The sequence below is a fragment of the Dipodomys ordii genome, unplaced genomic scaffold (assembly GCF_000151885.1).
Source record: "Dipodomys ordii isolate 6190 unplaced genomic scaffold, Dord_2.0 Scaffold46, whole genome shotgun sequence".
Classification (NCBI taxonomy): Eukaryota; Metazoa; Chordata; class Mammalia; order Rodentia; family Heteromyidae; genus Dipodomys; species Dipodomys ordii.
In genome coordinates this window covers 1,601,102-1,614,790 of record NW_012267262.1, presented here as the reverse complement: position 1 = coordinate 1,614,790, position 13,689 = coordinate 1,601,102, and the positions used below count along the sequence as shown (strand labels likewise).

The following is a 13,689-nucleotide window of genomic DNA, read 5'->3' as shown; positions in this document are numbered from 1 at the left end:
GGCCTAGGCGTTGTCCCTCAGCTCTTCAGCTCAAGGCTAGTGCTCTACCACTTGAGCCACAGCGCTACTTCTGGTTTTCTGGTGGTTAATTGGAGATAAGTGTCTCACAGACTTTCCTGCCCAGTCTGGCTTTGAACAGCGATCCTCAGACCTCAGCCTCCTGAGTAGCTAGGATTACAGGCATGAGCCACTGGCACCTGGCACCCTGAACATTCTTTTTCTGTTTGTTTTGGGGCATGTACTATAGGTTAGATTCAGTGATTATTACTTCATATATATTATTCCCTTTCATCTAACCCCACTCAGTTTTAACAGTGGAAAGTTTTGATGATGAGGAAGATAGTGTTATTCACTCTTTAGAGAAGGACATTGAAATTGTTAGGTAGTTTGAAATCCATCATCTGTGTGCTTGTGAAAGGAAGCTCAGTCATATTAAAATTGTTTACAAGGAAAACCCCCATCCTCTGTAGTTACTGTTTTTTAGAAGGTTCGTTCGGGGTGTGAATGGGGAAAAAGTGAAACTCTGCTTTTCTCTCATCTTCCTTCTTCTGTGGTCCTTGGTTTGTTTCCACTTCCCTTTATTCCTTATTACTTGCTTCCCTCTCTCTGTTCTGTACCCTTTCCAGTTTCCTTTGCAATCTCAACCCATCTTCCCCTTCCACCCCTTTATTTCTCTCTCTCATTTGCTCTCTGTCTCTCTCTCTCTGATATTTTTCCACTTCTTTCTTGATGAGACTTGTGTGTGACCTTGAAGCACGTTATGTTATATTCAGTCCTTAATAACTTAAGCCCAGAGATGGGGTTTGAGTCCTTAAATGTCCCAGGACAAGGTCATGACAGAATCTACACTGGAACCCAAGCTCCCCAAAACAACTGCCTCCCCCCCCCCGCAAGACAGGAGGCCAGAAATACAATACAGCCCAGCAAGGTCTCAGCTACCTTTTCAAAGCAAATATGATGATAATTGAAGTTGACATTTATTGGGAGCTTATACCATTCTGAAGGCTTTACACATTCTAACTCACTTGATTCTTGCAATAACTTAATAAGTAGGCATTGCCATCATCACTACCACCACCACCACCATCATCATCTCCATTTTAAAGGTAGGGAAAAGGATATACAGAAATGTTAGGTGATTTTCCTGAGGTCACACACACACTTAGTAACCCCACAACTGGGACTTAAACCCAGGTGGCTGGCTCTGGGGCTTGGGTCTCAGCTGGCACTCTGTGGTCTCTATGAACAATAGAAGAACAGTCAATATGGTCCCCATTTTCTCCTGGCCACACAGGCTATCCTATGGGACACTGCCATGAGCATCTTACAGGGCTAGCTCAGTAGCTGGCATGTCCTGTCTATAGTACATGCCATGCATGTTCTAGGGCTGGTCACAGGAACCTTGGTTCAGGCAGACTCCATCCACCGTCTCCTTTACTGGAAGTCTATGATAAGCCTGGACTCTTGATGAAAGTGGTTCAACATGAGAAGGATCCTGTCTCTTTCTCTCTGCTCCATTCTCCTGGCAGCTACTAAATTCTCTGGCAAATGACAAGATAGTGGTGGACAGATCCAGGGTCATTTCTAGGAGGGCTGGAGATGTACATAAAACCAGGGTTCAATTAGGAGTAACTAGAGGATAATGGAGGCAGAGAAAGACACTCAGAATCTAGTGCATGTGGATGTATCCATCCATTTTACAAATGAGCAAAAGCCGTAGAGTAATAGCACTTGCCTAGAGCCACAGCTTGCAAATCCCTGATTCAGCTCTAAAACTTGTGCACCTGACTGACTACATCCTGGGTGACTTCCCTGGATAAAATGTGAATCTCAATGGCCATCCCAAACGTAGAAGCAACAGCTCCCTTTCATGAGACGTGCACGGTTCATAAAGCGTGACGGTACCTTAACTTCTGTATTCCTAACAAGCTGAGTAAATTTGGGTTCTTGTTCTAGCAACACCATTGGCTCAGGATTTGTTGTGTGACAAATTTCTTTCCCTTCAGAGCCTCTGTTTCCTCCCTTAAGGGTAATAATACCTTCTGGACCTCCCAGGACTGGCCAACACAGAATGTCAATGAGGCGCTGGCAATGAGTACCTGGGAGGCTGCGACTGGTGGAGGATGTAGTGTGCTTTAGTAGATGCCAGATTTTGGAATCAGGCTCCAAAGGCCAAGTCTTTATTCTGCCCTCGAGTGGTGAGACCTTGCCATTGTATAGACATGGACAGCACCAGCTCCACACATTTGTTAGTCAGGTCACATGTGTCCACGGGAGATGCCTGATGAACACTTAATTACTTTTCCTATTATCTTTATATGGAATGTAGCATTGGGTAGAAGGAGAGCTTGGGAAAGAGAAAGAAAGAAAGGGAGAAAGAGAGGGAGACAGGAGGGGGGTAGGGGAAGTGAGCAGGCTGCGGAAATGATAAGAATTGCTTGTGCTTTGCCGCCCCCAGGTGGCCATTTCAAGGTAGAAAGGACTGTCTTTAATAGTCTTGGAATAGGGGCTGGACTCCTCCTGGGTATGTTCTAATTCAGCAGCTGCAATCTGCTGCTGAATCTTCTACAGAGAAGTTGTAGTCTTAGTTTCACCAGGCACTAGTGGTCAGCTACACTGGGGAACCATTGAGCTAGTCCATTTCCCTCATTAGGCAAATGACAACTATAGACCCAAATAAATAGGGCTTCTCTTGAGAGCAGCTACCAGGATAGGTGCATGGCTTCAGGTTTCCAGATCCCAGTGATCTTTCCAATATTTCCTCTTCCTGAAACACCCCCTGCCAAATTCACAAAGCTGCAGAGACACCAGGACCTTCCTGTCAATCGTGGCGGGACTTCCATGTCTGTACTTCCATGGGGATGGCAATGGAGGACTCAGAAAGCAAGCAGCCTGGGACCTCCAGGACAATTCCCTTGTTACAGGGTCCACAGGAGAGCTGGCTTGGCTTTTGGAGACCGAGATGCTCCATCCTGTGATACCTGTGAGGATTATACAGGCTGGCAGACAGAGCTGGGAGGACCATGAAGACTGAGGGCTTCCTAATGGCCAGAGCTCTCTTCACACATTGCCCCCTGCAATCCTGCAAAACAGATGGGGCATTATGGTAAACGTTCCTAATAGTTGGTTGGTGTAGGTGTCTTGGTAGACCAAGAGGTCTTCAGCGATTTTAAGCAGATGTGAATACCACACAAAGCCGTTAAAAACTGTCATCTTAAATACTACAACTTAACATCTTTTTATGGAGACTATATAATTAAGACAAAAACATTGTGGCTTTCTGACTTAGATATACTTCATTGATTTTGTAAGAAATTTGTAAACTTTGATTTAAACAAAGTATACTTCAATATGTTAATCATACAGTAAAATGTTTGTTGAAAGGCAGCTTATTTGTTTAGAAGGCTTTTTTTCCACCAAAGATGTAATTCCTTATGATAAAGAATTGCATAGTCAGCATTAATAACAATAAAAACCACATCGATATTTTAAGTGGAATTGCATCAAATCTACAGTCCTTATAGTGGGAGAAAGAGTTATCTTCACATCAAAAATTTAAAACTTACAAAACTACTTTTCTCCATTTACTTGGATTGTGTGTGTGTGTTGCAGATACTGGAGCTTGAATTTTGAGTCTTGAACTCTTCCTCGGTTTTTCACTCAATGGTGGTATTCTACTACTTGAGCTATTCCTCCAGCCCTACTTTTCTGCTTCTTATTTTGGTGAAGAGTATCAAGAGACTTTTCTGCTGGACCTGGTTTCAAATCACAGTCTTCTGGATTTCGGCTTCCTACCTAGAATTACAGGTGTGAGCCACTGTCACCCAGCTGCTATTAAATTTATTTCCAATAATTTTCCTATAATTCAACTGAATTTGTCTGAAAGTTTGCTGAGTTTAATTTCTTTCTTTGCAAACCTCAAAATTAACTTGTCTTGCTTCTGTGCTTTGACTAAAATATCTACCATCTCTACACCTTACATGGTAAAAAGAGGCATCTTCATCTGACTGCTAATCTGAAACAGGAATCAACTCTATATTTGACTATTCAAAAAGATGCTTTCTATAATCCTTGCTTTTAAATATTCCTTTTGTATGTGAGACATACATGCTGATTGCAGCCTTGTGAAGACTCCCAGGGCAGAGAAACCAGCCAATGCTGCTGGCCTCCAAGCCCACAGGAACTCTGAGAAAATAGTGCTTTAAGCTGCTCCCTTCTGGGGCAATTTTGTTATAGCAAGTGATAACGAATACAGAGGGGATGTAAAATTCTCCACTTAAAGTCCACCCTTAAGCAGCTTATAGCAGAAAGAGCTTGGGTGTCAGAACCAAATAAGCAGAGAATCCCATATCTACTGGATAGGATCTACTGTTTAAACATTACTTGGATTTTTACTTACCTGTGAAATTGAGAGGCTATCCACTTGTCAGGGGTGCTGTGATTCCATGTGGAATTCCATGTGAAATTTTTTGTACAATTTTTTGTACCACCACTTTAATGCATAATTCCCTTCCTTCCCTTTTTCTTCAGTCATCTAGCCTATCCTGTTTGTGTGTACAAATCCTATTTCTAGGACATATCAGAATATATCCTAGAATAGATATTCTAATATGTCCCACAGCTTATTATGCGTTGATGTTCTACAATTATGATTTAATATACATTTTATAGAGCTACAAGAGAGATTTAATGTTTCTAACATAAAGAAATTATGAATGTTGAAGGAGAAATGCCAATTACCCTGATTTTGTTATAATTCATTGTATAGGTGTATTAAATTCTCACACTGTATTCCACACATAGGTAGAATTAGAAAACATAATTATGGATGAAAATAACCGTATAAAATGTGAATCTCAATGGCCATCCCAAACGTAGAAGCAACAGCTCCCTTTCGTGAGACGTGCACGGTTCATAAAGCGTGACAGTACCTTAACTTCTGTATTCCTAACAAGCTGAGTAAAGAACAACTTCTAGGAGACACTGCCTGGAAGGGAAATGTTGACAACATTCTGGCAAAGATTGTTTTGCAAATGTTTGCTGCCTCCAGACAAGAACAACTTCCTCTTGGCAGGATGTTAAACTCCAAAGAGCTCTTGTTCTAGCACAGACAAGCCAAACCACTCATCTGAATAAATAAGCATCAATTTTATTGAATCATGAATAATTTAAGACTGGTACAATCATCAGCTTTATTCTCTATGAAGTGGGGCATGATCTCCAGCAGACCATTGGCAAATCCAAAACCTCATGACCAATGAAAATTAAATAGGAAGGAAGGGAAGGTGGGAAGAAGGGAAGATGGAGACATACCGTACACAAAATACTCAATTCCTAGTTTTCTCTTTAAAAATGGCTAGAAAAAATTCATCAAAATGCAGCACTTTAATCAATTATTTACAATTTCTATGTTACAATGAAAAATGTACATCTTATAGAACATATTTCATAAACTGCTCCACTGGAAACAACTAGGTCAAAACAGCAAACCTTCCATTCAATATCAATGAAGTTGGATTATTTTTCCTTTTGAAGTAGATTCGCCTCCATCAAATTTGAATACACAGAATTTTGAAGAAATAAAAAAATGTCTTCAAGACACAACGAAGGTCTGGGCAAGTCTTCCTCCTTATTCTACCCCTACCCCACCCCCCCAACCCTAAAATTAAAAAGATCTTTCCCCATCTCATTTATGGCCTGTATAATTGTTGGCAGTTTGGGGAAAGGAGAGAGAGAACAACAACAACAACAACAACAACTTTTGGCTTCCATCAGTAACGCCACATAAACGTTGCATAGAATTTCATACATTTCAACATTAGCCTAACTGTAGAAAAAGGCAAATGGAAGCATTTCAAACAGAACTCTAAATGAGTACAGAGTCACTTTGTCAAAGATGAGTGACACTAAAGAAAAAAAAATAGGGTCAAATAAAAAATAGGCATATTAGGCAACCCTGCTCCCTAAAACCTTAGGGAGGAAGCAGAGCTGTGATTGGCACAAGCCTGTGCCACTTGAGTCACTGTTCACCTATCAGGAAGCACCAGGACCCAGGGGGAGGAAGTCTGGGAATTGGGAGAGGGAAGGATATCATTAAAAAAAAAAAATCAACCACTATTGGCAGTCAAAGGGGACTGGGAAAAAACTGCCCACAAGGAAGTCAATTTTACCTCCTCCCAAATTCACAGTATGAGGGGGTAAGATCATGGCTGGGAGACAGACTGAGAAGAGCCACGCTGTAGGGTTACCTGAAGGCTTTGGGTGTGGTCCCTCCAATCATAGGCTAACTATATGCCTTAAGAATTGTATTAAAAACCAAAACAGAACAAGACACACTCACACCCAGGTGAGTCATGAAAGCTGAGCTGGAGAGTGGGTTCACAATTTGAGCTGGGGCCGTATTGAAAGGTTTTCTATTCACCAGTTAAGGAGACACATCCTGGGTTCCTTTCAGAGGGAGGATCTGGTGCCATTCCAAGTGGGGTGGGCAGTTTCAGGTCAAGCTCTTATGCTAAGAAATAAAAATGCGGAGACAAATCTTCTGAAATGGAAAATTCAACGGATAGAATAAAAAACCCTGATCATTAACAGACTCCCTCACTAGGGCCTGATAAAGATTCTCTTTAGAAAACAGAAATAAACAACTGAAAGGTGTATACACTCAGTAAAGCAAACACCAGAATGTTGAAGACACAGCAGATTGGGTTTCTGTTAGGGCAATGGGTCATGTGGATTTGTAGGAACTTTTGCCTTTTCCTGCATGAGACACACTACTGTCCAGTCAGGTAGTTAGCTGGAGAAATGACAAAAACTTTAAAAAAAAAAAAAAAAGTCTTTTTTTTTTTTCCTTTTTCTTTTTCCCATGGTCACGCATCCGCACAGATGAATCTTTTGGATGAGAAATCACAGCAACAACTTGAGTTCTTATGAACAGATGACTTTTTAGCCCTGTTTGCTTTGATGGGGAAAACATAATACACACACACCCCTACACACACACACACACACACACACACACACCAACCCCAGGCAGGCACAACACTCATGTGAATGAACACGGTGAGTACAAAACCAGTAAGGCATCGCTTTGGGAAGGTCAGCACCGAAGAGGTCAGGCAAGGCTCGTCAGGACGGAGGGCAGGGCTGGACTTCCGGGAGGGAATGGCCACCCTCCCTTACTGAGCTGCGCCATGTTGGTTCTGAAGAAAGTGCAAGTCTTTTGCAAGGTGACCTCACCACCCCGCCTAAAACTGGGGCTGAGGAGCTTGAGGCCAAGTGCATTCTCAGCCCTCAAAAGACGAGAAGGAAAGGCAAGGTCTGTGGCTCACCCACATGAGGACCAGTCCTCATCCATTTGAAAGGACACAAATATCCCTGGCCCCAGCAAGAGGAGGGGAGGGTGTAGGACTGAGAAGATGGACAACTAAAAACCAAAACTTACCAGGACCAAACCAAAACTCAACTCCTAGGGCTCTTACTTTCACCAAAGGATTGATTCTGATCAAGGTGGGGATTAGGGGATGGAGGGGTGGGAAGGTCTTCAAAAGCAATGAGTCAGAAAGGAGGGAACTCAACTCTATTTTAAAGGGGTAAGCAGTTCTCGCCAGAAGAACTGTTTTCACTACACACAGTGTTTGAAGAAACAAAATTTGATTCATTTAGACATAATCAAGGAAACAGAAGCAGCTCACTCACTCACATTCTCACTTGTTCACGCATTCTCACTGACCATCCCGGGCTGATGGGGCCCGAGAGTGGGGACTGAATTGGAACAGGTAAAATGCCTCTCAGGGAAGGAGAGCACCATTTATAAAAACAGAAAAGCACGATGTATTTTCTCTTAAGGTTTCTCTAGGGCACAGCTCTGCATTGTGTTGAGAGTGTCCAAGGCCAATGCCCTCGTTAGCACCAGTTCTTCTGTGCATAAAGGTGTGACTGTGAGGTGCTGGTCTTGAGATCCAGGCTAGAGGGTCTGAGCTGAGGGGAAGCTGTGCTGTCTTCATTTCCAACTTTGTTTCAGTCTTCTGAAAGCTCTTGGTAGGATGCTGTTTGGTTTCAGTGCCCCGAGTGGATTCTTAAAAAAAAAAAAAAAAAAACCAAAACCAAAACCAAAACCCTTCATTCCATTTCTTTTTTCATTTCATCAGTGATGTTCCTTTCCCGAGAAGTATTTTCAGTGTCTTAGGGAGGTCATAGCAACAAGGCAAACAAGAACGAAAGTAAAATGGGAGCTAGTGCAGTTCTCGCTGTGGGAGGAAATGGTCCCCGGGGTGGCTGGCCTGGGATACTAAGGGATGAGGGGTCTTGAAACTGCTGCAACTCGGAGGTTGCGGGCTGGGGGCTGGCTCAGGAAGTCATCTTCAGGATGATGTAGAGGATGCATGTGGAATGGGGTGAGGAGAAGAGGTGGGCAGGCTCTGTTAGCTGGGCCTTTGTCACAGCGTGGACTCCAAGGATGAATCCAGGATGTCGTCGTGATGACTGTTGCTGTTGGAGTCGCTGTCATAGCTCTGGGGGCTGGAGTAGTTGGCTGCCTCCTGCAGCCTCATCAGCATGTTCATCTGAGGAAAGAGCAGAGGAGGTGTGAATGGCTCTGCTGCCCTCCTGGCCTCTGGGAGGCCCATGCCAGTTCCTTCAGGACTGCTTTGAGATGGCAGCCCATAAGAGACAAGAACATGAAGTTTGATCAGACTCCTAGGGTTCAAATCCTGGTTTCTCCACATATTAGCTGCACACCTTTGGGTAAGCTACTTAACCTTCTGTGTGTTCACCGGTCAGACATTAAGCACTAGCTAATACCTGTCATATAACTTCATAGCATGGATTGAGTTACTATAGGTAGAACACCAAAGACAAAACAGGAAGTCCTGTACAAGGATTACATTTTATTCTTTTTTTAGAGATGGGTTTGCCTTTATCCAGCTGTAGCCCTTGACCTGCACACAGAGGTCGTTGGAATGTCCTTGCACCAATGTCACTGAAGATACAGAAAGTGCATCCGTGTCCCACCCCCGGGACAGGCAGGAAGTCCATCTGGACTCCTGGCTCTGGCCAGAATTAGTCTGGAGCCAAATGTGCTCCAGCTATTTCCAAAGCCTTCACTGGAGCCTCAGAGTTTAATAAAGGCCGGGATGACAACTCAGTTCTCTGAAGTATTTGAGCCACCGTTCCCACCTGTGAAGAATGGGAAGACCACAGCACCTAGCATGTGCACAGCTGAAGGAATGAAATGACACAATATGTATTAAAGCCTTAGGAATGAGGCTGCCTGGTAAGAGCAATGCGTCACAAATGTGATTGGATGCCATCTTTACCTAACTTGGTCTGCATTCTCTGAGATCGGTCATTTGTTGGACAATATAGAGGAAAAAAATGAAACACTTCTTTTGCTTCTAAGTGGTGTGTGTGTGTGTGTGTTGTATTTCTTATAGCAGGTATGACTCTTTTCTGTTAGGAAGACAGTCTTTCTAGGCTTAGGAGACTCTCTGGGCTAAGAGACTGAGATTGGTACAGTTGTGTATGAAGTCAGCTACCTCTCAGGATACTATTTGGTCTCTCTGGGGAGCCAGGCCAGAAGCTGTCCATGTACACAGCTATCACAAGGGATGGGAGTGAAGTACAATGGACAATCCTTGGCAGCCCGGATCCGTTTTTCACCTATCAAGCATTCCTGGTGGTACAGCACATGGTTCTGGAACATAACCAAGTCAGTCCCATTCTCATAGAGGTCCCAGTCTTGTGACGGAGCAGATTAGTAAAGAGCTACTAAAAAGATTGGTAAAGGAGAACTATTATGATAGAAACCCACAGCCCTGGGAAGAGGCAACGAGATTTGGAGAGATACCAAATATGTTACTTGGTAACTAGGGGTGGTTAAACTGACACAGCTCACTTCCAGGAGCTGGGGGTTGGAACAGGAATTGTGGGTGACCATCCAGAGAATTCTAGGTCTTGCATAAGTCCCTTCTCAGTTCAAACAGTGATACAGATATTCCTGAGTAAGGAAAAACAGGATAGAAAAGCGCTGGCCATTCTTTTCTCTAGACATCCTAGGTGCTACTTTTATGTAAATTAAGACTTCATGTGCTTACCCACACCCAAAACACCCCCATGACCTAAGCCTTTAGTGGTGGTTCCATTAGAAATGGCTGTTAAAGTCTGACTTTCCTTCTAGAAAGCTACTCTTGTAAACACTGTAAACTGGTTGTACATAGTACCACACCATCACTAAGTCCTAGTTTACATCCTCAACAGGACCATAGCTCAACTGTACCACTCAGCAGCCTGGCAGACAGCCTGTATCAAGTATCACCTGTTATTATTTTTATCTTGCAAATCACCTGGCCATTAGGGATAGAACAGCAAGTTAGTTGTCTTTTAATCCTGCTGCAGTTCTTATGAATATCTTCTTTCATTAGGGGTATAAATAATATTCTTTGCTGTGTTTTCCCTTTTGCTTTAGCTGCCAAGGAAGCTTGAGGCTAAATTGCAGGCATAATGATGGTCATTCAACTGTGGGAGGTTTGGGTAGATTCACTTCCTCCTTATTTTATAAGGGTTTTGGTTGGTTTGTTCTAACTTGGCAGAATGAGTATGTATGAGTCTTTTATTGGTAGAGAATTAGAGAATTGTTTTGAGATGTTATCATCCCTGTCTGGGCATTTTTCAAAGGGCCACCTTTGCTTTAGCAGTGGTAGGGAGGTTATAAAGCTCAAGCCCATTTCAGGGGATGTAGATTCAGGCTCCTGACCCTCCACGGGCACTCCTGCTCTTGACCTCTCTCTGTCTTGCTCCTCCTTGTTGTCTTGAGCTTCTGGTTGTTCCTCTGTTCAGCTTTCAATACGAGACATAAGAAAAACCACACAGCCCATGATAATGGTGACATCCCACATTAGAGAGCAAATAATGCAGTTACAGTAGAGATGATAGGTACAGGCACATTTAAAGTGAAAAAAAGAAATCACACTCTTTAACATTTTATAAGAAAACAATTCAAGGTTAAATGCTTTAGTGCAAAAGTAAATCCATGGAAGAAAACATTTGACAAAAATGTCCCTAGGTTTGGGGTGGGGCCTGCCTTCCAAAGCAAGGCCAAGTGTACTTACTTTCATATTTTCAAAGTGCCCTGAGTCACGTTCTGCTGAACGTATGGGAAGTGCTCAATGAGTGCTGAGCTGAGAACTCACCAGCGGGTCTCCTTCAGCATCGCTAGGGGGCACCTGCTTGCTTGTGGACCCCTCCCGAGGCACAGAGTAGCCATCAAAGCCGACATCCTCAGGCCGTAGCTGCAACAGGGGAGGCCACTCATGCTGCTGTGGGCTGGCTGCCCATGGGTAGGTGTCCATCACCCACTTGGCAGGATCCTCCCAGGGGGCACGCCTTCCGTAGAGCTGAAAATAGACAAGAAACAGTCTAGAAGCAGGCCTCGTTTGACAGCTTTCTGGAAAATTCTCCCAATGTCAGCATTATACCTTGCTGAGAATCTTACCCTAAGCAAGTCACTCAAGATGCAGATTAACTCACACAGCAAGAACTAGGACCCAGGACCGAGCGGTCGAGGACAGGGGTTCTGGGGAGACCAGCTGAGCTGAGCTTGCTCTCAGCTAGTCCAAGTTGAAAATTTGCTCCAAGGACAAAAGGAACAATCCCATTTAAAGCATTTGCCAATTTCCATGGTGTATACTCTCACCATGGCTGGTTTCAAGCTACCAACATGAAATCACTAAACACAGAATTGGAAAGAGGTGCTCATGATCAGTTTGCACAAGCCAGCCCTAGAACTCCACTGTGTGCATCCACCCGGATTGAGCTACCTAAATTGGGTGCTTGGCATCAATATGGCCAGCAGGGGTCACCAATGAACTCAAAATCAATGAAGCCACATTTCTTAAAGTGGGTCTGACTCTCAGAGCCTCTCTATAGCAATGTGGGTCCCTTCAAAAGAGCTAATTTCTGGTAGAGAAGGTTGTATGTGGGCAGTGGAATTGCAAATGCTTCTCTCTATCATCTATTTTTCAAAATTAGCCATAATAACTAATTTGGTCTTAAAACAGTAAATGATCACTTAATTTTATAAAACCAATATATGTGAAGAGAGAGAGAAGAGACAGAAGTACTTATGACAGAGCTGGGCTGTGAATCAATGAAATGAGATGTTTCTGAGTCTGAGGCTGCCTCAGTTGGAAAGAGCTGGAGATATCTAAGGAGCAAAGCCAGTAGCTCTGGATTTGAACCCAGGATTAGCTTCCTTCTCTGGCCCTGCTGTGTATCAGCCAGAGACAGGGGACTCAACCAGACCTCAAGCGGGAGATCAGCGCAGTCTGCGCTAGGCTCACCATTCCTTCCAGATGGTCCAATTTCCCCACCCAGACCTTTGTGTCTGATTTTTGTATTAAATGCCATTCAGCCTGCCTAGCTCTCTGTCCTAATGGCTGCCTCCTCCTCTCAAGAGCCTCCTATGACCTCATCACTGTCTGGTGTGCTGTGTCTGCTACTGTGTCTTCCTTAACCTGGGGCAATGGTGAGTCTCAGGTTTGGGAACTCAGCTTGGCAACCTAAGCAAAACTCATAGTCTGCTCAGGAAAAAAGAGCATGAGAAGGAGGTGTATATGCCACTGGACATGTCTGAGTCCAGGTGATGAATGGCTGAATAAGTACTGTGGCAAGCAAAGAAAATACCATGAAGTTCCTTGGCTCTACTGCAGAGCCCTCAGGGCAGCAGCAGCAGAGACAACTGGCTAGACAGACAGATGGAACACTCACTTTCCCCAAGGCAGGAGAGGAGCCTGGTATCCCCACTGGGTTGGGAAGAATGGGAAGAGGAAGACAAGGAGCCAAGGCTTTGGAAACTAAAAATAAGGCCACTGTGAGCCTTCTGACCCTATGGGGGTCAGACGCACACAAGTATCAGAGTACACAGACAGACAGACAGACACACCACACACACACACCACACCACACACACACGCACGCACACACACACACACACGCAACACACACGCACACACACACGCTTGTACTAGGCAAGAAACCTGAACTTGCAAAACTATCTAGTATCCACTAGGGGGCGATGCCACATTTCCTCCAGGCATGGAGATGGGCTATCCATGTAACAATTTGACTGGGATCACAGATAATATGGGTTTAAGCCGGGCAGCATTGGCAACCAACTCTTCCTACACTATACTGTACTAGACTGGTGACCACACAGCCACACAGGTGATGGCAACCTCCCCCCACACTCCCATGTCAGTCAGGTTCTGGAATAAGAGAGAAAACAATACCTTCTCTAGTCACTAGAAAAGTCCTCTGCAACTCTGAGAAAACCAACAGGTGTGTGCATCTCACCTGGAGTCCTTCTCTGACAGCTTCCAGAAGATAGGGGATGATGGAGTAGTTCCACAAATCAGTGAACCACACTCTAGAGCCATCCACATCAATGGGGCACGAGAGGAAGAGCCGGGGGCCTGGGGACCATAGTGAAAATGTGTCAGAACTGAAAGTGAGTAGAGAATAGAAAGGCCAGAAGAAACCCTGGTCTGAATACCACTCACCACAGGGACCCTGGATTTTCTGAGCAACGGCAGGGCTGATGGCAGAAATACCAGCTGCCAGCTGTTGGGCATGGAGTGGGACCTTCTGATTCCCTCATCTTGCCTCTCAACAAATGTACCCAAAAGAAAGGATATT

General features: G+C 44.1%; 1 protein-coding gene across 1 annotated transcript in view; it reads right to left on the bottom strand.

Annotated features, from left to right (window-relative positions):
* Positions 1–5,129: 5,129 nt before the first annotated feature.
* The window catches only part of Nav2 (neuron navigator 2), a 387,125-nt gene continuing 378,565 nt past the window's right edge, over positions 5,130–13,689 (bottom strand). Inside the window, exons 39-41 of the mRNA XM_013019543.1 lie at positions 13,348–13,466; positions 11,187–11,390; positions 5,130–8,561 (exon numbers count right to left, since the gene is read on the bottom strand). Coding sequence (XP_012874997.1) covers positions 8,436–8,561; positions 11,187–11,390; positions 13,348–13,466 — 449 coding nt within the window. The 3' untranslated portion in view covers positions 5,130–8,435. The remainder of the gene's footprint in view (positions 8,562–11,186; positions 11,391–13,347; positions 13,467–13,689) is intronic.